Genomic DNA, 22,103 nt, shown 5'->3' with positions numbered 1-22,103 from the left:
ACACAAGGGTCCCAGCACAGGACCCACATCCAAGCAGCTGCAACAGAGCAAAGTTGCAGCAGGGCGCAAAACACCTAGCCCCACAGCACACACTCACATCAGTCTCAAACATGGTTGTTTAATAAAATTTCCTTTTAAAATAACTACAATCCATACAACAATGGTCTTGGGGAGAGGGGCAGCAACCCGCGTGTAACAGCACGGCAAAGAGAAAAGGATCTGTGCAGTGATGACTGCTGCCATTGAGCCCTGTGGGGAGACAACCCTGCACCTCCACCATGCTAACACAGGGCCACACCACTGTCTCCGCCATGCCATACCTGCTGGGGGGGCCTGCGCTGGCAACAGCTCCTGCACCTGCAGTGGGCTCCCCTTGTGCAGCAGGTCATCTGTGGCTATGATGGTCCACACCAGGGGCTGGGCATGAAAACATCTACAAACTCATCCCAGGCCCTATGCTGGAGGGCTTGTGGCCAGTGCAGCAGGGACACTCTGGGACTCGGAGCATCAGGCTCTGAGCAAGGATGTGCTTGCAGTGACTGGCAAGAGCACAACTCACCCTCTCCTGCATGCTCCACCCAGACATATAGACATGGGCAGAGGGTTCAGATGGGGCTCTGGACCCTAAGATGGACTGGAGGAGACTGTCCCCTGCCATGATGGGATGCCTGGAGAGAGCAATGGGCCAGGATATGTGCGGATGCTGCTAAGGGCATGGGCTCCACTGGGCAAGGGTGTGGGTTTGGACAAGGGCAGGGGCCAGGGGAAATGCTGTCATGTGGAGGGAGCATTTTGGCTGCTCCTGCTCTGCACTGGGCATGGCTATGCTCACCCCGCTGCTCTCACTCCAAAGGCTCTGTGTGGCTTGGTGAAGCAGTGCAGCAAAGACACTGTGACTTGCCTACTGCTCTTGGCCCCCTGCGCTCATGCCCTTCTCTCTCCTTCCTCCTCCACAGCTACACAGGCTTAAAACCAAAATACTTAACCCTTTCTGATTGTTCACTGCACTAATGCCTGGGGTGAGGTCCCAGCAAGGAGCAAGGGCCTCTAGGGAATCCTCAGTCTCCAATGGGCACAGCCTGGGCATGGGGTCCTTCAGGCCCTGTCACCTTGTGTGTGTGTGTGTGTGTGTGTGTGCAGTGGCACCAGGACTGCCTGCATCCCAGGGCCTCTGAGGACCAGCCCCAAAGAGGGGACAGTGCTGGCCCAGGGACCCAGGCAGACCCCCTCCTCCTGGCCAGGCACCGCACAGTGTGGCCTCTGTGGCGGCTGAAGGAGCATCGTGGGGAGCAATGCTTGCAACCCGCCTGAGCTCCCTCCTGCTCCTGCCTTTTGCTAACATGGCTGGGGAGGAGGGGACTGAGCAGGTCCTGGTGCCAGTCAGCGGTGAAGCTCCCAGAGATGCCATCAACTCCTAGGAAAGTTTCAGTCCCTCCCGGAGGGGTTCTCAGCAGTTTGGCCCCAGCCGCAGCTGGCTGGCAGCACCCACTCCTCTGGGCTGTCCAGGCATCTTCAACACTGTCAGCCCTAAGCCTGCTCCCCAAACCCCTCTCCGATCGTCCCCAGCTGCATTGGGAAACAGCCCTTAGCCCTCCTCAAAGCACAACACAGAGGCAGCGCCATGGCCCCGGGGTCACTGGCACTGATCGCCCTTGGGGCGCCCTGCAGGGCTGGTGCGTTCCCCGGAGCTGGAGCAGCGAACAGATGGCAGGGACGCGATCACATCGGCAAAGAGGACAAGGACGCTGGAAATGGGGGCGACCCCCCCTCCCATAGCTGTTAGTGGGTGTTTATTGGGCAGGTGTCGAACAGTCTGGCAGAGGGGCCCACGCCCCTCGGCCCAGCATGGGTGCCCTGTGGCGCGGGCCGCACCTGGGCCGTGCCGTTCTGCACGCAGTCCATAGCGAGCTTGGGTGTGGGGAGGGGGGGTGTTACTGGTGCAACTTGGGGTTTGGGGGGTGTAGGGACGAGTCGTCAAACAGCGGGTTCCTCACTTCCATTTCTCCAGTCTGCAGAGTGGGATGGAGGGGAAAAGCAGAAGGTCAGGGCCCTGCTGTGGGGCTGAGCCTCCCCATCCCACGGGGCCGGGCCTGGACCCCAGCCCCAGGGCACAGCCCAGCAGCACCCGAGGGCGGGAGGCCACGGCCCCCCAGCTGGGACCCTCTGGCCACCCCAGAACAGCAGTGGGGTGAGGTGCTGGGCTGTGGGCCCAGAAACCCGTACCACGATGTCCAGCAACCTGGCTGGCAGGAATGGGGTTCATTGCCCAGACTACCATCAACTGCCCCTTAATGGGCCTGTAAAGATGTAATGATGACCCTTAATCTGGGCCCTGATGGCCGGGCTCCGCAGCCATTACCATGTGAAAGGCTCCTTCGGGGCCTCTTTGTGCTCTTTGTACCCAGGGCTGTTAGAAGCTGCCCTTCCCCAGGGTCCGCTTCGAGCTGCAGGGTCAGAAATGTCCCCTCTGGGTTTGAGAGGTCACAAGCCAACAGGACGAGCCACCCCTTGGCGTGCCCACATCCCAGTGCAGCAGGCTGTCCCCGCTTCCCAGTCCCAGCCCCTTCTTGGGGAGCCCTGTTCCTGCCCGTTGGAGTCCGCTGGCCTGTTGGGAGCTGACTGGGAGACAGGGAGAAGGCAGAGGGACTGGACCATCGCAGGGGCTGATGAAGGACAAGTTTAAAAGGCTCTTTGTGATGAGCCACACATCCTGGGCTTCTGACAGAGCCCACCCCACAGGCACAGGGTCCCCCCAGCGCACCCTGCAGAGCTCACAGGCGCCCCAGCCATCCCGTGCCCACCTTACCGGAGCCAGCCCAGGGCACTCATACACAGTGAAGTCTCCATCCTCGTTCTCCTCATCGGATGATGCTGAGTCTGGCACCTTGGGCTCCTCTTTATGCCTGTGGAGAGAGGTTGCAGAGAGGGGGGGTGAAGCCCAAAGGGGTGATCAGTGGGACCCTAGGTAATGAGACATGCCACCCAGTGTGTGCCAGACAGCTGCTGCTGGGGGCCAGGGCCAGGGCCTGGGGGGTCCTGCAGGGACCACATGTTCTCATCACAAGCTATTGGGATCCTCAGCCTGTGGCATGGCTGCGGCAGCTCTGGAGCTGCTACAGCTTTCTGTTTCCAGGTAAAGGTTGCTTACTTCTCCATGGAGAGCATCTGCTGCTTTTGGTGCTGGTAGTGGTACATCTGGGCACTCTGAGCCAGCGTCTTGTCCCCAGGCTGCAGAGAGAGCGATGGCAGCTGTGAGGGCAGGGCTCTGGAGAGCCCCGGGCCCACAGCAGCCACCTGGGGGGTCCCCTGCCACGTGGGGGGACATATGCCTGGCCCAAGCACCAAAATCCCCGCAGGGAGAAAGGTGGGCACCTTACCGAGATCTTGTCATAGGGGAGAGGGCTGGCCATTCTCTCTGCTGAGTAGTCTGCTTTCTGCGCCAGCCTGACCTCCTTCTGCAGCCTGCCGACGGGAGAGGACAGCAGTGTCAGGAGCGACTCCAGAGGGAAGCCAGTGGTCCTCCTGGGGGCCCCAGCCCTCCCACACAGACCCCTGTTCTCTGTGATGGTACCCGTGACCAGCTGCACATTTAGGCCAGCTGGCCCTGCCACTGTGTGGGGACCTGGTCACAGCCACCTCCATCCTGCAGGCCATGGGTACACAGGGAGCTGGAGATGAGCCACCAACATGCCAGGGGAGTCAGCACCCAGTACCAAAGCAATGCTCACAGCATATGCCAGCGCTCTCAGGAGCCATGGTCTATGCCTGGCATGGGGGTGTCCCACCACTGCCCTCCAGCACAGACACTGGTGGAGATGGGCAGTGGCATGTCTGCAGTGGGGCCAGCAAGGACAGCTGTTACCTTTACTCCAAGCCTTCCCCACACCTTGGAGAACAGGGGGAACAAGCTCCCCAGGAACAAGGACACAAGGACCTACCCGCACCAGCAGGTTTGTGCTTACCTGCACCAGCAGACTGCAGCCACGATCAGAGCAGAGATCCCAGCCACTGTGCACACCACGATCAGCCCTGTGGAGGGGATGCTGGGGTGAGCCCCAGCTGTGCAGTGCCCACCCTGCAGTGCCCAGAGCAGTGCAGAGCCAGCCTGGCCACTGCCAGCCTGTGTTTCCCCTGTGTTTCGCCCTGTGAGGGCGTGAGACCTCCCACGTCTGTCCTGTGGGCCTTACCGAGCACCACGTCGTCATTCGAAGGGATGCGGGATGCCTCCACAGGATACTTCGTTGCTGCAGTGCTGGTAGAGGTGGAGAGGGTGGCAGCTGCCTTGCTGCCAGCAGGGCCCGTCCGCAGAAGCTCCTCTCTCAACCTGCTGGGCACTCGCTGTCTCCCAGTGGTGGCTGGGGTGGCTATGGGACAAAGCTGGGTGTGAGCAGAGCAGTATGCCTGGTGCCCAGCTGCACGCCTGGGAGGGATGCAACTAGGGAAGGCCTGGCCCAAGTCACTCAGGGCCAGGAACTGGGCAAGCAGGGGACATCCCTGCATAGGGAGGGACAGCAGCCTCCTCCAAGAGCAGGGCTGCACAGTGCCTGGCGGCCCCAGGCTGGCACTGTTATTTTGTCCCGGCCAGCCAGGGACTGGCAGGAGCCTTGGATGTGATTTCCTGCCCCATCAGCTCCCCAGGAGAGGCCTGAGCAGGACTTTACCGACTGGAAGTAGCACTTACTCCTGGGCTTGCCATCCTGTAGTGCGTGGGGGCGAGTAGCGTCCTGCCTGGCCATCACGTCTGCCAGAAAATCAATTTCTTCCTCTAAGCTGGGAACAGACGTCCTCCCTACACCAAGAGAGACGTGTGTGAAACGGATGCCCTGGGACAACAGCCATGGAGTCACTCCTGTTACGTGGGGTGAGAGCCCAGCCCAGAGGCCACATCGAGCATCTGCCTGAGAAGGGGCTCATTGCTATTTAGAGTCCAGCCCCAATCCAATGTAGCCCTCTGGCACACTGATGGTTCCAAAGCTGAGAAAGCTCCTAACCACTCTTTGTAAAGTTTTCATGCCACAAACTCTGGAGGCTGCAAGTCAGGGAGCAACCAACCACAGCCACAACCACCTTCATGTAGGAGCCCTGGTCCCTGTGAAGTCCCGCAGGAGCAGTCAGCTGCCAGCATGTGCTGCTCAGGAGCTACCATGTGTCCCCGGGGCTGCCTCACAGCGCAGAGCACAGGGACACAAGCCATGCTGCGAGAGGCACCTGGAGGCTGTTCCTCTGCTGTGGAGTGTGAGGGACAGCTCTGACAGGGGCAAATCTCAGAACTGCTGCAGGCCCAGAACTGCCATTTCAAGGCCAGTGAAGACACACCTGAATGCTGGCCTCAGTCCCAAACTTTCCTGTACACGTCAGGGGTCTTGGAGTCACCCAGGGGGCTAGTGGCTGGGGGAGGCTGGGACCGTGCATGGCGACCCCTGCTGCTGCGGCTTTGTGTTGCATAGGGCTGAGCTCCTCTCCACCTCCATGGGGCTCACAGGTCACTCAGCCCCTGCCTGGGCAAGCGTTGTGCTCTGCTCCCTGACTGCCACAGGCTCCTCCAGCCCCACGAGCAACGGGGTAGTGGCCAGTTCCTCCCCCAGCCCCACGCCCTGTGCAGCGGGGACCACTAGGTATCCCCAAGGCCTTGGTGGGGATTTCGTGGTGGGGCAGCCCCCAGCTATGTTAACCTGACCTGGCGAGGACCCGAGCCATGAGCAGTGCCCCCTGCAGCATGGGGCTCAGGCAGGTCCCTGCCAGCCTGGGGGTGCCCACCTGCAGGGTGATAACACAGACTGGCAGAGCAGGAGGGGAACCACCGCCCCATGCTCGCAGCGCCAGGCAGAACGTATGCTCACGCATATGGCTTTTAACAGGATTAAACTCAACTTCAAAGCTAGAAGATGTCCCTGCTCCCGCTGGCTCTGCCTCTCAATTGCTGCATTCAGGCTGTCCCCGGTGGGAAGCCCTGGAGGGTAAACCAAGACATACAAAGGCGATGTGGTGCAGGCAGTTTGCTTCCCGGATAATTCAAGGTTATAACAATTACAGCTCCTCTGGAATTTGTCATCGCTTTGACTGTTTGGAAATAAACACTGATTCCCTCCCAGCCAGTCACAAAGGCCCCTCCGCCGCCCCCGCCTACCCCTGTGACTCAGAGCTGCTGTCTGTCTGCCCAAGCCAAAAATCAGTTTTAAACAGAGACACCGAGGGTCAGACAACCTTAACCCACAGGAAAGGAAACCATGGCCAGGGCTGGTGCACCTCAGAACAGGGAGGTTGTGTCTCCACACTAACATGACCCATTTAACCTGTGCCCAGCCAAGGGAGGCAAAGCCCTCATCCTGCCCGTGCCAGCACTTGCCGTCATACTGGGAACCTCACTTTGGTTGCTTTCTGGGACCATGTGCTTGGCCAGGTATCTCAGCACCTCCTTTAAACATGCACGCAGGAGGCTCCAAAATGAGTATGAAGAGCCACTGATTCCCCCTGCATGCCTCCACCCCAGCTCCCCAGGAAGCTCCTAGCCCAGCGCCCAGTCCCTGTCCCCATCAAGGGATGCTGCAGCTGGAGCATTGCACGTGCCCATTTTGCCTGGCTCGTACACCCAGATTTCCACTGCCAAGGCATTTTGCAAAGTAGCGCAAGCTGTGAAGGCAACAGCATGAGGTTTGGGTCCGTGCCACCGGTGCCAAGCTGAAGAGGTTAGCATTGCAGTGCCAAGGTGCTGACATGTGGCCAGGCTTCCCTGCCAGGAAGGGGCCGAGCAGGACAGCCCCTGCATACCATGGGGGCAGCCCTGTGCCCAGCAGGGACAGCCCTGCGTGGGCTCTCTGCCACATTTAGGACGAGGACTGTTTCCATTCCAACATCAGCTGTGCCAAGGGACTCCAGGGAACAGCCATGCCTATGCAGACCTGTGGTCACCTTCAGGCCTGGGGAATCTGGGCTGTTATTTGTGCCTCCGGTATCGGGGTGTGCGGCCCATGCCATAGTTGTGCTGTGACACCCTTTGCCTTGGGCAGATGCTAAAAAGAAAAAAACAACAAAATGCTGGAAGAACCATACAGAAAGGGATGAAAGCAGCTCCTGAGGTGCTCTGGGATACAGTGCTCAAAGCCTCTCCAATGTTTAAAGCAGCACGAAAATCATTAAAGCAGATTTGCCATTTGCTCATATTCAGCTTTGCTAGGAGATTCCAGGTCAGGTGACTCACCTGCATTAACCAGTATTATTTCTAAGTTCCCTTTCAGCTGCTAAAAATCCCCATACCCCTATTTCACTTGGTTTGAAATGAATACAGACCTTTTCATTTTGGGCCATTAAATTTTAAAAGCATTTAATTTTAATAGCAGCAGAGATTTTCCCCAGTGATAACCATGTCTGCCAGTCTGCAGCATTTACAGGGCACGGCATGCAGCAGCATGGCACTGACGAAGGATCCCACTAGGCACTGAGAGCAGTAGGACTGCTGCAGTGAAGCCCCAGACCAGCAGCTGCTCCCCAGGTGATGGAGATGTAGATCTGCCCTGCTGCACTGGCAGCTTTGGGGAGGCGCCATGTAGGGCTTCAGAGACCCCACCTTCAGCCCTGCCCACAGCTGGTGCCATGCAGTGGCCCTGCACCACAATTTGGGACAACCCTGTATGAGGGTGAAGGCAAACCTGGGGGCTGCCCTGTGTGTGGGAGCTCGGGGGGCTGGGATGCAGGGCAGTCTCTGGTAGAGAGGTTGCTGAAACTGAGGACTGAGCCTTGCTGAAGCCCAGGGGTGGAAACAGAGAGGCCAGGGAGCTGCATGGGGGCCCATCAGAGAGAAGCACGGCCGCAGCTGTCCCCAGCACCTGTGCCAGCAGCTGCAAGTAGCACCCACAGGGGAGGGCAGCCAGGTACGCCACCACGTTGCTGTCATTCCAAGGAGATGCTTGCCACGTGCGCAGGCTGTCCTGCGAGCCGATACCTTGAGTTCCCCCCACTGAAGCAGAGTGGGTGCGCTGGGCAGGCAGCAGACACGCAGCGGGCACCCAGGCTCAGGGTGCACACCAGGCAAGCTCTGGGCTTGCACGGGGTGCGGGTGCCCTCTGATGGGGGCTGCCAGCACCTGCCTGCACGCAGGCCCGGCCAGGCTGGCACGCAGTGGTGACAACCCCAGCCTGGGGCGCTCCTGCCCGTGGTCTCCTGCGCATGACTCTGCAGCATGCAGGGGTCTCACCGTGTAGGGTCTGGGTACAGTAAAGAGCAAGAAGGGACATGTGCAGGCTTCTGCTCCAGGAGGAGGAAACCTGGCATTGACAGTGTAAACATCCCAGCCTCCACGGGAAGTCGTAAAATTGTTACAAATCCACTTATTCACACCATCTTGCTCCAGGAAAGCAGATGCCTTCCCAAGTGCAGGGCAGTGCAGCAAGTGGGGCTGGACCCCCCCTTCCCCTCTTCCCAAAGCGCCTCCCCCAGCCTGGCGGGGCTCAGCCCCATCTCTGCCAGACCCTGCCCTGCTGCAGGCTCTGTGCCGGTGGGGTTGAGCAGCAGCACGCGGCAGCAGGGACCTGACAGTACAAGCCACGTCTTGCAACCCTCAACACAAACCCACTGCAGCGTGTTCAAACGGCACGTGGATTCAGCCCTGCTCTTCCCACAGCGCGCTGGCAATCATCTGGGGGCTCAGACCCCATTACAACCCCGAGGTGACATTGGAGCAGGGAACGCCAGTGAGGAGCAGGCAGTCTGCTGCAGGATGCTCCACAGAGAGTCCAGTGCACCCCATCTCACCTCTGTGCTGGTGCTGCGCTGGGTACACCAGGACGCCCATGCACGCCGTCACCAACGGGAGGAACACGCGGCTCACATGCATCATCCGCTTGAGACCCAAAGCAGCGCGTCTTGCCCTGAAAAGCCAAGCCAGCAGCGCACACAGCTTTGCTGCTCTCGGTGCCGGCCTGGCTGCCTGTGTGCGTGAGTGGGTGCGCCAGGGAGAGGAGCCCTGGCTCCTGCCCACACTCCTGCCAGGAGCTGCAGCCAATCATGGGAACGGTGCCGCAGCGAGCACCGCAGCAGCTGGGATCCCAGGATCAGCGTCACTGGCAGTCACAAGTGTCTCAAGGATGCCTAACCCTTTAAAGGGGCTGCCCACACTGCGTGGGCAGCCCTTTTAAAGGTTTAGGCATCCTTGAGACGTGGCAACCACCCTGCTTCCAAGCTGGCATTGTATCTTCCCCTCCACAATGCAGATATCACAGCTCCTCTGCATCCTTGCAGAATCTCCTGGTTGTACTGAGAGAGGCAGCCAGGAGCTGGGAGCTGCTGCTTGCTGCCAGACGGAGCTGCGGGGTCAGTGCCCAGGATGCAAAAGCAGCCACAGAAGAATTGGTGCCTCCCTGCCACCCACTCTGCAAAAGGTGCTTCAGGATTCTGCTGGTCCCCTGAACGCTAAAAAAGAGGATTTGGGAGGGTAATCGTTTTCTTCCACACCTTTGCTGCAATGCCAGGCTGGCCTGCAGCAAGGGGCTGAAGTGGGAGCCAGAAGCTGGTGGTGCTGCTTGAAGCTGCAGCTGCAACAACGCTGGCAGCAAGGGCAGCAGAGGCACCTACGGGTCTACCCCCAAGGAGCGGATGCTGCTGCAGCCCCACATCTCCCTACCAATGCTGGCACAGAGCAGGGTTGCTATGGAGATGTAGGCGCATGTGCAGCCCTTCCCAGAGGGAAATTCATTCCCAAGACTTCATAGAACAAACCTCAGCCCTCTAGGAGAGCCATTCGGCGCCCCTGGAAGCAGAGCCTATGTGTGGAACACCTATCTGTCTGTCGGGCCCCTGCTTGCTGCTGAGCACCGAGCCCAGACCTCATCCCAGCACCTCCTCTTCTCACAATCACTTCTGTTTCAGCACAGTCCATCCCCCCGGACTGACAGCCAAAAGGCAGCGCAGAGCCAGGGCCGCTTCGCTTCGCTTTTCTTCCCTCTAATTTAAGGGGTGACCGTTCTACCAGGAGGTTGATGCAGGAAGTAGGAAGGACTGCCCCCCGCATGTCTGCACGCAGGAAGCACGGGCTGGGGAAGACATCTACACATAAAGACAGCTGAGCCATGGGCTAGGGGCAGGGAGCAGAAACCTGTGCCAGGAGCCCTGTGCTTGAATGCTGCCCTGGAGGACTTGCCCTGCAATGGCTGGGTGCTGCCACCTGCCCGGTGCCCACAGCCTTCATTTCCACACAGGTCTCGCTGCCTTGACAGCACCACAGCAGGACCCCAAAGGTGCTCAATGCACAGGAACCAGAACTCAAACTATCCCCCTGGATGACCCCATCCCTCCAAAAGGCAGCATGGATTTGGGGGAGCTGGCTCTGGGTCCTGCTACAGCTCAGCCCCATGCAGTGGGCCCTGCCAAGGCACGGAGCAAGCCAGCAGTGGCACGGTCCCTGCACATGTGGGACAACCAGGACCCCTGGCTGTCCCCATCTCCCCAAGGGAGCCCATGGGACCATCTGCCCAGCCCTCCACAAGTCTCGGGCCGTTCGCTGGAGGCTCGCTCCCCTGAATATTTCATGGTACTGCTTGAAACGCAAACGCTGTCATAAATAATGGACGGCCCTGACCTAGGAGGTGCTTGAGCACTCATCCTCCCCACCTGCTCGCCTGCCTCCTGCACAGCCTGGCACCACCGCTGTGGTCTGCCCCAGGATGTGACAAGCTGCCCAGAAGATTTTGGGAGCTCCCCTGTTCCTGGGACTGCTGTGAAGGGCCGTGTCAGGGGCTGTTGTGCTGTGCCAGCAGGGATGCTGTGTAGCAAGCCCCACCATGCCCCAGCCCCTCGGGCCAGTGCTGCAGGGTGCCACCATGTACAGGAGCTGGGTGCCAGGAGGGACCCTGGGCTCTGCTGGCCATTGAAAAGCCCCCAGCCCTTTAGCAAGAAGGTTTGGGGGCTGGAGGAGTGAAAAGCAGGTTGAAAAGGGGCAGTTGGGGGAACACGCTGGTTTGCAGGGGACACTCTTGCCCCTGACTGCAGCAGCATGACAGCTCTGTTGCATGACAGTCGCTTCAGTGTGGCTCTGCCTCCACCCTGCATTTCCCAGGAAGTTTCTGTGTCACACCCGTGGCTCCAGAGACCTGCCCACAGGGCAACCACAGGCACCCAAAGTGCCTGGCAGGTAACGGCAGCTGCACAGTGGGATGCTGGTACCCAGTGATGCTCTGAGAAAGCTGCCCTTCCCTCCTCTGTATTGCTCCCAGCTGCATTTCCAGCAGCGCTTTCCATGGGCAGGGGGCCAGCTGTGGCTGGGGGGCACTGCCACCCACCAAACTGCACTCACGCATGCACCAGGTGCACATGAGGGCCTGCGCAAAAGCATCTGGCACACAAAAGCCAAAACATGCCATGTGGCAGTGCAATAGCAGTGCAGAAGCCCCAGTCTCATACCCAGATCATCCCCAGTGACACCCCCAAGCAAGCAGCATGTGTGGGTGCTGCCAGGTCCTGGCTCCTTCCCAACACAAAGAGGCTGCTTGACTTTAGTAAAAGCAAAAATAACTGGGTGGAGCTGTAGTTACAGCTTTATTTTGGCTGCATACTGAATCTGCAAGAAAAGCCATGGGGGCGGCGGTGGGGACAGAACAGAAGCTTGAAGCTTTCCAAACCACACGAAGAGTCAAAGGTCACCCTAGACAACTCACATACCTGGCTCCACCTGCGCAGGCTGTGCGGGAAGATGGGTGTCTCTGTGCCGTGGCCATGCTGGGCAGATCCAGGCTGCAGGGTGCTGCAGGCAGCCACGCCGGGAGCACCTCCATGTGCCACAGCAGGGTGCTGAGTGGCCCTGGGATTGGGCGACCACAGGTTCCTGCTCCCTGGGGATGCTCTCCTCATCTCTGCCCTCTGCAGAGCAACCCAGGCTGTGCCACAGCCCCGTGGTCTCTCCCAAAAGGAGCAGGGGGACAAGGCACCCTGCAGCCCGCAGCGCCCTGCGCACAGCTGGACAGGGCTCTCACCCAGCAGACTTCATGCTATTGACTCAAAGCCTCCGCATGCGAATGCCAGGCTGTTAAAACGTCATCAGAAGAGATGGCAGCCCGAAGCAGATCCTTGTCTCCATCTCGCTATGACAGCTGCTCTGTGAAGAACGGTCTCCCTTGCTGGCTCCGCATGCAAATGGAGAGGCAGGGATGGAGCAGAATGGGGAGGGATCAAAGCAGCACAGGAAAGAGCAACCCCAGGTGAACTCTGCCATGAGCTGCCATGAGCTGCAGCGCTAAAGAGCCCAGGCCAGACTGAGGGAGCCTTACCACACTTGGTGCCTATGGCACAGAGGGGCCTGAACCACAGGCCAGTGTTACCAGGACAGTGTTACAAACCAATGTGAACCAGGTATTTAAATCCCAAATGCCAGCACAGATCAGCTCTGGACTGGGTGACATGGTGGTTCCAGCTGTGGGCACCTGCTTGCATCAGGTCTGCACGTGGCTCCGTGCACCCAAAGCCACCACTGTGCTGCTGCATGGCCTCTGTGCCCCCACCTCTCCTCCTCCAAAGAGCCCCAACCCAGCACAGGCAGCACTGGAGCATCCCTGTGTCCACCCAGGCCCCTTCCGCCCCTGGGCCCCCAGGTGGCACCCATGGGTCCTGGCAGGGCCCTGCAGCAGCTGTGGTTTCCAGCACTGCACTTCGTGCTGCTGCCAGCCCAGCCACTGTAGGCCTGAGCGGCTGGAGGAAGGTGTGGAGGGGAGGGCAGTGCTCTGCACGTTTGCTGCCAGCTCCAAAACCACCCTGCACCTGTGGCAAGGTGGGGCTTGGGGCAACGCAGCAGAGCCAAGGCTGCCCCAGTGCTGGCAGGGACATGGCTGCAATGGAGTGGGGGTGGCAGAGGATGGGCAGCAGGGTTCGGATGTGGGTCAGAGGCCAACAGACGCGGCCCCAGAGCTGGGGCCAAAGGCAGGGACATGGGAACCTGCCCCCCGCCGGGGCACGGGGCGGGTGTCCATAGGGCAGGCAGAGGCAGGCAGGGGTTGCAGGACGAGTGGATGGACGTACCGGTGAGTGAGAGCTTCTTCTGGACGCATCGTCCATTGTCATCCTCCAGGAACTGGGGCAGGCAGGGGCCGCAGGCACCTGAGCCTGGCGGGCAGAACTCCCGTCGCTGCAGCGCGCAGTCCAGGCTCCGGGGACATGGCTCTGCTGCAGGACAGGAAGACACACGTCAGGCAGAGCAGAGGGGTTGGAGGTGCCCTCAGGCCAGGCACCTAGTTGGCTTGCAAGCTGTCCCTGACCAGCACTGCTGCCTTCACAAACCACAGCAATTAAGCACATGTTCTAATGGTCAGTGCAAGCTGGCAGCGAGGCAGAACTGGGCAGGTTCTGCTCAGTGTACACTGGGCACAGTGGGATGGGGGCAGCACAGCTGGGCTAGCCCTGATCCTCACCTCGCCATGCCCAGATGTGCCCACCTGTGAGGCGCTGTGCAGACACAGAGACGTTGGCCCCGCAGGGATGGGTGCCTGGCTCGGAAAGGCACCGAGTCCCCAGCCGGCTCAGAGCAGCAGGGGGCAACCCTGCCACCGCTCCTGGGTACCACTGCTGTGGAGGTGACCCTGCCGTTTCCCCCCAGTGCCACCAGCTTTCCGTAGGGCCCTGTGGGAGAAGGGCCAGGCCCAGCTGCCCCCCAGCCTGGTTATGAGTCAGGCTCCCAGCACCATCCCACGCTTTGGGAGCCATCCCCGTCATCCCTTGCACGCCCCCAAAAGCACCCAGCTGCCAGGGCCATGCCAGGGAACGTGCCCCCTGCCTGCTTGTGGGGATGGCAGTGCCAGGTCAGCCCTGGAGCAGCATGGCGCTGACGCCAGGAGTACCCCACGAGAAGGGGAACATCAGCTTCTGGGGCTTTCCTGAGTGTCCCCATCCCTGCAGCATGCCTGGGACAAGCACAGGGCACAGGGCAGCCACTGCTGCACCCAGGCCCAGCGCAGCAGAGGACTCCGACACAGGACAAAGGTGCCAGAGCTACCTGTGCCTGCATGGCTCGGGGGCCACCACAGCGTCTCTGCCCCCCAGCGGGAGAGAGGCGCCAGGTGCGATGTCACCCAAAGTGTCCTCGCCGTGGGGCTGGCTGGTCACCTTGCTGGTGCAGAGAGTGCGGCGGCATGGCAGGGCTGGCTGCTATGGCCTTGCACTGGCCACCTGTTGCCCCCCCCCCCCACCCTGCGGCGCATGGCATTGATCGCTCGCAGGCTGGCAGAGCTGCCGTCTCAATTTAACGAAGGATGGCAGAGCTGCCTTTGCTGCGATGGTTTATTGTGCAGGCGGTGTTTTCTCAACATCTCCAATTAGGCCCCATTAGGACGGCAGCCTGATCCACTGAAGCCCAGCGCTGTGCGTGCAGCAGCAAGCTGGCGTGATTTGCTCAGGGGTATGCTCCTGCACGCCACGGCTGGGGAGAGGCTGGAGGCACTTAATGCAGATAGTTTAAAAGCATTAGGAGCGTGAGAAGCAAGTCATAGCTGCTTCCAGAGCTTGATAATTTCTTCATTAACAGAAGAAAGCAACAGCCAGCCTGAAAAAACAAAGGACAGAAAGCAACAGGGGAATCAAAGGCTTCAGAAGGCACACCTCCGTGAGAAGGCAGCAGCAAACAGCTTGCCCCAGCTGCTAGGCACAGGCACAGAGCGGGGTGCTGGGGCCCAGGGACCCCTGTGCCTGCAGCTGGCCCCTCCAGAGACAGCACAGGGCTCGGCCGTGCGGAGCACTTGAGAGGTGAATTAATGTGTAATGGGAAAATAATTGGGTCTTTAAGCACAGGAGCTGGACTTGGCCTGTCTGCTGCTTGCCTGCCCCGGCCTCCCTCTCAAGGCCACGTTCATTTCACTTAAAATCACACACCAAAAAAAAAACAACAACAAAAGTCAGCAGCTTAAGTGCAGGAGGTTTCAGGGCAGCACAGCCAGCAGCCCCAGGGACGGGGACACCCCGCATCCCTGCAGGGTGACACCCAGCCTGAAATTCAGGTGGCTGCTTCCCAGAAGGGCAATAGGAAGCCATGGTCCTGGCATCCTCAGCCAGTGCCCAGCAACCAGTTAAATAAAACTCAGCCTGCAATATATAAAAGGTCGTTATCTTTGTTTGAGGAACGAGCTGTGCCTGTGCAGCTGTCACGGGTTGGGATTAGGAGTGAGACAGACAGGCACTGATCTAATTAAGCTCCCGATGTTTAATCAATCGCTGGTTAGTAAGCAGATATTGCCATGTGGGCACACTGCTGGGGATTGGGGTCCCTGTTTTGCTGTGACAGCTCTGGGGCCCCATGAGTCCTCTGAAAACCCTGCCCTGTGCACCAGCAGACAGATGATGGGGCGCACCTCCCGTTTCAGGGTGAACTGCCAGGGCAGGACCCTCCCCAGCACCCTGCGGCTCCCTGGCCCTGGCTGAGCCTGTGCGTCCCCCTGCACGCGGACCCTGAGGCAGGTGCCTGCGCTGGCAGCCTCGAGCACACACGCACACAGCACGCGCTTCCTGTGTGCACCGCGGTAACAGACGTGGCAGGTCCCCACGGTCACACCTTAGCCTCAGGCTCAGAGCCCAGGATGGGGTGGGGAGGTGAGGTCCAGGCTGGCCCCGGGGTACAGGGGCTGCAAATTGCTGCAGCTCTCCCGGCCACAGCACTTTCCCGAGTCCACGGCACCCCCTGTCATGGACACTGCACAGCCATGCAGCCTTGCCTGCAGGATGGTACAGGCCGGCTGCCAGACACGCAAGAGGAGCGTGCCATAAAACAGTGCCCAAAGCACGGCCCATAACACCATGCCCAGATGTGCTGAGGAGATCCGGCGGTGGGGGATGCTCCGTCCAAACCTCCTGTGCAGGCGGAGCAGCGAGAGGCAGCTCTGCCTCCAGCCCAGTGCAGCGTGAGCAAAGGCAGCACCTGACGCCGGGCTTTGGGCTGGGACAAGGTGCCTGCCACGCCGGGGAAGGCTCGGTGGCTCCCTGCAGACAGGCGCATGCAGGAGCTGAGCCTAAGGACAGCCCTGCTGCCAGCCTGTGCAGGAGGGACAAGCGAGCTCGACACCTTGCAGCCAGTGTGGAAAAACAAACATCAGGGTGAACATTAGCTAAGAGCCTATGGGACTGGCCCCGTGATGGGAGGAAATGCTGGTCTGAGAGCTGTGTACACGCACACACACACACACACAAGCACAGACACACAAACACTCACACCAATACATTACCCGGGCCGGAAAGCTCAGCACAGCTCTCCCCAGCCCTAAGGACCCACATCAGAGCCCCCAGCTTCCATGTGGGGAGAACCATCCTGGGGCACCCGCTGCCCCCAGCCCCAGGGCAAGCAGCGCACCTGCCGCACCGTCCACCTCAGGCTGGCCTGAAGAGGTGCTGAGCTGCTGACACTCATGGCCCCGAGTAAAATGTTTTTTGACATTTGTGCCAAAACACAAATATGAAAAAAAAAAAATCAAGGAAGACATCCGGGTGGCAGCGGAACACAGGAAGTTCCCCTGGTGTTTAAGTGCAGCAGATAAAAGTTAACGTAAGAGGGAAATTAATTAGCATTGAAGGCTGGTATGACCACTCACACTCTGTACACAGGTGACACCCAACCTCCCGGGCTAATGGGGCCCCAGCCCTGGTGCCAATGCCAGCAATGTGAGCATGCAATGCATGCACCAGTGCATCAGCTGTGGCAGCTGTGTGGGCAGGGGGGCTCTTGCCTGCCTCCCGCCAGGAGCAAAGCCACCTCAGGGCCACAGGTGAGGATGGAGAAGGATCTGGCCCTGCACAGAAGCAGAGTGAAGCCCCCAGCAGGCGACAGCTCCCACCCCGTGGCCTACCATGACCAAGCTGAGTCATGGGGACACTGTGCAAGGGGAGAGACTGGGACTCCCTGGGGACAGGGGGCAGGTCTTTGCTGCCACCAGAGCAGCACAGCTGCCTCCTCCTCACGTCCTGCAGGAGCCACTGTGCTGGGATGGTCACATCTGGAAAATGCAACACGTGGCCTTGTCACTGCCTGGCCGGGCTGCCGGGGGTGCTGCCCACCTGCCAGGGATGGGAACTACTTTGATACAGCCCCCAGAGACCTGTCAGAGGCCAGGAGGCAGCCGCTTCCTGCTGGAAAACTGCCAGCGCCTCTGCAAACACAGCCCAGCAAGCTTTCAGCAGGTCACTCCTCCTCCTCCTCCTCCCCCTCCTCCTCCGGCCAGGTGACGTGGGACCCGCTCTGGGTCTGCTCATAACCTGCCTCCCTCATCCGTGTTCCCAGCGATGCTGCTGTGAGCTGGCACCAGTCAGGGCTTTCCTCCCGGTGTCACCTCTGCAACCCGCTCTGATGGCTGAGCTGGCCCTGAGCAAGGAGGCGGGCAGCCCTGCTGCTCCGTGCCGCAGACCACCAAGTGCTGCTGGTTCCCACCGGAGCACCTCTTTGTCCGCGCAAAAGGGGCAGAAACGGCAGAGGAGCTCCCATCCCTGCTAATGCGGAGGCTAAGACCGCTCCCAACCCTGCTGCGCTCACCGCAGGTGAAGCCAGGCAAGCGTGCAGGTGCAGCCCTGGTGCACGCTCCCCCCTGCCCCGAGCATCGTGCCCGTGTTGCGGAAGCTCCCACAGTTGTGTGCTGGAGCAGCAGTGGCTGCTTTCCCTTGCATGGCCACATGCCACCAAACTGTGAGCTCAAACTCAGCTTGGGAGCACCTGTCCCCACCCTCAAGGGACAGCGGAGGTCTTGTGTCTCTCTGCCCAGCCCGTGAAGGAGGGGGGAGCCTGGGGGCAGGGACAGATGCTGGTGCCCAGCAGCAGGTAGGAGCAGGAGTGGATGAGACCCTCTGAAAACCCTGGCTCTGTTTCCCCCATGCCCACAGGTGCAGTGCAGATGAGGTGAGGCTCAGCAGGGCAGCACATACCTTGACACCACCAAGGCCAGGCTGGACACCAGGGCAGGCGCCCAGCCAAGACCCTGGAGCCTGAGCACGGTCGTGCACATCAGCCAGCCAGGACCCTCTGCTGGAGCATGGGTGATGCACATGGACACCACAGGGCCGACACCAGTGCCCCCCCCAGCCCAGCCGCAGGGACCCAGCACTGACCAGCACCTCTGCCATCGCCCTGGCTCCACTCCCACAGCTGCTGCTGGGGCTCTGCCACTGTCTGCAACCTCTCACGTCACTGTTGTGCTCCTGCCCCCACAAATGCAGCACAGAGACCCATCGCGCATGGAGGCAGACCAGGTCTTGCCTCTCCAGAAACACTTTCCATAAGCGCAAATCCCAGCAACTGGAGAGCATGGGGGAAGCCCTCAGCTCTCCACTCTGCTCCTGGCTTTTCAGACAGGTTACTGGCTGGCACAAAGAGCTGACACTGGGTCCTCCAGCCCTTGGTCTTGCACTGGAAGCAGGCAGGCAAAACAGGCTGAGCGCTGGCCACATTGCACTGCTGCTCCTGGGAGCCAAGCACATGGCATGGCCACAGCCACATGGCCCCCGTCCTGTGCCACCGCTTCTCCTGTCACCAGCCCTGCACCAAGCACGTCTCCCACACCTGCAGCAGCACTCCACAGCCTGCTGGGCCATGCCGGAGGCTGCAAATAAATCAACTTGCAGCTTAAAGCACTTGCCTGCCTTCTTGTTCGGTGGATTTGTTCAAGCAACACCAGCACAGCGCTGGGCACAGGTGGGAGAGGAGGCAGGATCTGTGCCAGCTGAGGATGGCTGCCTGTGCCAGCCCCGCAGACATCGAGATGGGCTCTTGGAGCTGTGTCCCCCTCCAGATGTGTCAGCTCCAGGCCCAGTGACAAGGTGCAAAGGCCAAGAGGGGCAGAGCTGGGCCCTGACTCCAACCTCCCAGGGTAGCACAGGGCAGGAGAAATGCACAGGGGACAGGCCACCTCTGCCTGCCTTGTTCCTGGGGCGGGCGCTGCAGGAAGGACACTCCGGGGCCTCGCAGCCCTCCTGCAAAATAAATCCCTCCCTGGAAGGCTCTCCCAGTGTTTTCAGCCCATAAAGGTGCACTCAAAGGCTCACCACGCTGCTCCTCAGGAATAAGCTGTGATGGACGAGGACTGAGCACCCATGGGTGCTGTGGGAGCACAGAGTGCCAACACGGAGAGTCAGAACCAAGCCCACCCAAGATGCTGGGGGGATGCAAAACCTTTGCTATCCTCAAGCCACCTCGCCTTACAGCAGTTTCCACCAAGACCACATTACCCTAGAGCTGGTCCCTGCAGAGGCACCACTTGCCATGCCCTGGGGCATGTCTCGGCAGCGTCCCTGACATGCCGGGAAGGGACTGGAGCTGCAGTACAGGGCTGTTGGGGGTGTTCATCCTCCCTGAGGAGAGGGCTTTGGAGGAGTGGGAGAGGAGGACGGGGTGGAGACAGATGGGAGCAGTGCAGAAAGTGGAGTGGTGAGTTCCACATAGCACCTGCTTTGGACAACATATATGGTACTGCCAGAGCAGATCCTGACTACAAACACCCCAAAAACTCAATGAGCTCTTGTGCTCCCACTCCTCAGAACAGGAAAGAGGTAGCACCAGACATTCTCCCTGTGCTGAGCTGAAGGAGCAGTATTTCATTTAATTGCCACTAAAATCCCTGACTGGACAGAAAAATTACTATTCACCACCTTGGCAATTTGCCTGGCACATCAAGCAAACCGGAGCAGGATTAATGGGCATTGCAGGAAGGGGAGATGGCACTAGGATGGATGAAAACAGCTCCTGTGAACCACAGCTCCTGGCCCCACTGGCCCTGCTGACTGGGTGAAGCTGCTGCTTGCTCAGAGATACCAGAGCAGGGCCAGGAGGCAGCAGTGGACGGGGACCTGGGACCCTTCTCCCCTGCCCCGCAACTGCATTGCCTGCAGCAGGCGGGCTGGCAGCTGCTTGGGGGGCAGGACCCTGCTCACCAGTGGCCACAGGGGACCACTCCTACCCTGAAGAGCCCTGCATTTCTCATGGGAGTGGTCATCAAGCCCAGGCACATGTCCCACCTCACCCTTCCTAGAGTCACACAGGTCTACCTGCAAGGTGCGTGGAGTGACTTGGGGACACTGAGCCACACAACACCCCATCCTCCATCCTGCAGCCCTCTCACTGCTTCCAGCGGATCCCTAGGCAGCTCCAGCCCCATGGTGACTGCACAGCACCAGGAAGATCAGGCATCTCCTCCCCACCAGCTCTGCAGCACTGGGGCCTGCCTCCAGCCACAAGTGATTTGCTTTACATATTTAGGAAGAGATTAAAAAAAAAAGAGGAAGAGAAAATAGATGTTACATGCAATTTACTTGGTGCAAGTCAAGCACCATGTACTGCATGCAGGAGACATTCCCCAATCAGACTGATGAGGTGCTCTGGGTGTGGATGGAGTTGGGGGGGAGTTGAACTCCCCCACACTGGGGATACCAGGCTCACGCTGGTGTCACCCCATGCCAAAAAGAACTTGCTGTGCTCTGCAGCTTAGAACATCCATCTTTGTTCTGGTTTACCAGGCTTTGCTCAAGCAAATACCAGTTTATTTATTTTCCTTTTTTCTGGGTGGACACTGAAGTTTGGGGGAGGGTAGACTGTCCCACAAGCTGCTGCCTGCAGGTGCTCCCGCCCACGAAAGCCCGGCAAGGGGCTGCCACGGATATTCTCCTGATGCTGCCCAGCAGCAGCTCCATGCCCCAGGCCCCATGGCTCCAGCCAGCACAAGCAACAAGGCCCAAGTGCAGAGAGCAGTCAGGTGGGCAAGTCATGGGGCCCCACCTAGGGAGACCTACTCTTGCACCCTGTTATGCTCCAGGACAGCATGGTGCAGTGCTGCAGATTCTCGCTGTGCTGGGGACTGCACCAGCATCGCAGGGGACAGGCATCCCTGGTGCCACTGCTGCAGCTGCATGGCTTTACAGTGCTGAGCATGGGCCCAACCGAAGCCTCAAGCAACTGGACTTCACAGGTCCAGCTCCTCTCCTCCCAGCACTGACCAGGCAGGCTCAGGCCAATGAGCAGGGCGGCCTGCTGTGCCACAGAGGCTGGAGAGGTACCAGGGCACAAAGAGCAGAACCTTGGCCACCAGCAAGTGCTCCCTGTGGTGCTGTCGCTGCACCAGCTGCTGGAGGAAGGAGGCAGAGGTAAGCCCATGCACCCTGACTGAGAACCTGAGGAGCTGCCAGACCAAGTGCAGGCACGGCCGCAGCACAGAATCATAGAATCATAGAATATACTGAGTTGGAAGAGACCCCCCATAAGGATCATCGAGTCCAACTCCTGGTACCACACAGGTCTACCCAAAATTTTAGACCATGTGACTAAGTGCACAGTCCAAATGCTTCTTAAACTCCGACAGGCTTGGTGCAGTGACTCCTTGCCTGGGGAGCCTGTTCCAGTGGGCGACCACCCTCTCCGTGAAGAACCTCTTCCTGATGTCTAGCCTAAACCTCCCCTGCCTCAGCTTGACACCATTCCCGCGGGTCCTATCACTGGTGACTAAAGAGAATAGGTCGGCGCCTGCCCCTCCACTCCCCCTCGTGAGGAAGCTGTAGACTGCGATGAGGTCTCCCCTCAGCCTCCTCTTCTCCAGGCTGAACAGGCCAAGTGACCTCAGCCGCTCCTCATCCGTCTTCCCCTCTAGGCCCTTCACCATCTTCGTCGCCCTCCTCTGGACACTCTCCAACAGTTTTACATCCTTTTTGTACTGTGGTGCCCAGAACTGCACACAGTACTCGAGGTGAGGCCGCACCAGCACAGAGTAGAGCGGGACAATCACTTCCCTCGACAGACTAACGATGCCGTGCTTGATGCACCCCAGGATACGGTTGGCCCTCCTGGCTGCCAGGGCACACCGCTAGCTCATATTCAACTTGCTGTCAACCACAACCCCCAGATCCCTCTCTGCGGGGCTGCTCTCCAGTGTCTCGTCGCCCAGTCTGTACGTATAGCCAGGGTTGCCCTGTCACAGATGCAGGACCCGGCACTTGCCTTTGTTAAACTTCATGCGGTTGGTGATCGCCCAGCTCTCCAATCTGTCCAGATCTCTCCGCAAGGCCTTTCCACCCTAGCCGAGTCTACAACTCCTCCAAGTTTGGTGTCGTCGGCAAATTTGCTCAAAACACCTTCTAATCCTACATCCAAATCATTTATAAAAACAATGAGGAGGACT

The 22,103-nt window shown here is 59.6% G+C and overlaps 1 protein-coding gene across 3 annotated transcripts in view; it reads right to left on the bottom strand.

Moving 5' to 3' along the window:
- Positions 1–104: 104 nt before the first annotated feature.
- The window catches only part of NPDC1 (neural proliferation, differentiation and control 1), a 32,223-nt gene continuing 10,224 nt past the window's right edge, over positions 105–22,103 (bottom strand). For 2 of the 3 annotated variants that reach the window (XM_050714497.1, XM_035571166.2), the window contains exons 2-9: positions 13,000–13,143; positions 4,682–4,789; positions 4,188–4,364; positions 3,963–4,029; positions 3,378–3,462; positions 3,149–3,228; positions 2,807–2,903; positions 105–2,009 (exon numbers count right to left, since the gene is read on the bottom strand). In XM_050714497.1, coding sequence (XP_050570454.1) covers positions 1,932–2,009; positions 2,807–2,903; positions 3,149–3,228; positions 3,378–3,462; positions 3,963–4,029; positions 4,188–4,364; positions 4,682–4,789; positions 13,000–13,143 — 836 coding nt within the window. In that variant the 3' untranslated portion in view covers positions 105–1,931. The remainder of the gene's footprint in view (positions 2,010–2,806; positions 2,904–3,148; positions 3,229–3,377; positions 3,463–3,962; positions 4,030–4,187; positions 4,365–4,681; positions 4,790–12,999; positions 13,144–22,103) is intronic. The other variant, XM_050714496.1, reaches the window with a different exon arrangement.

This window comes from Cygnus atratus, chromosome 19 (genome assembly GCF_013377495.2).
Source record: "Cygnus atratus isolate AKBS03 ecotype Queensland, Australia chromosome 19, CAtr_DNAZoo_HiC_assembly, whole genome shotgun sequence".
NCBI classification, from domain to species: domain Eukaryota; kingdom Metazoa; phylum Chordata; class Aves; order Anseriformes; family Anatidae; genus Cygnus; species Cygnus atratus.
Note: the sequence above shows the minus strand (reverse complement) of the source record. Positions and strands in the feature narration are given on the sequence as shown.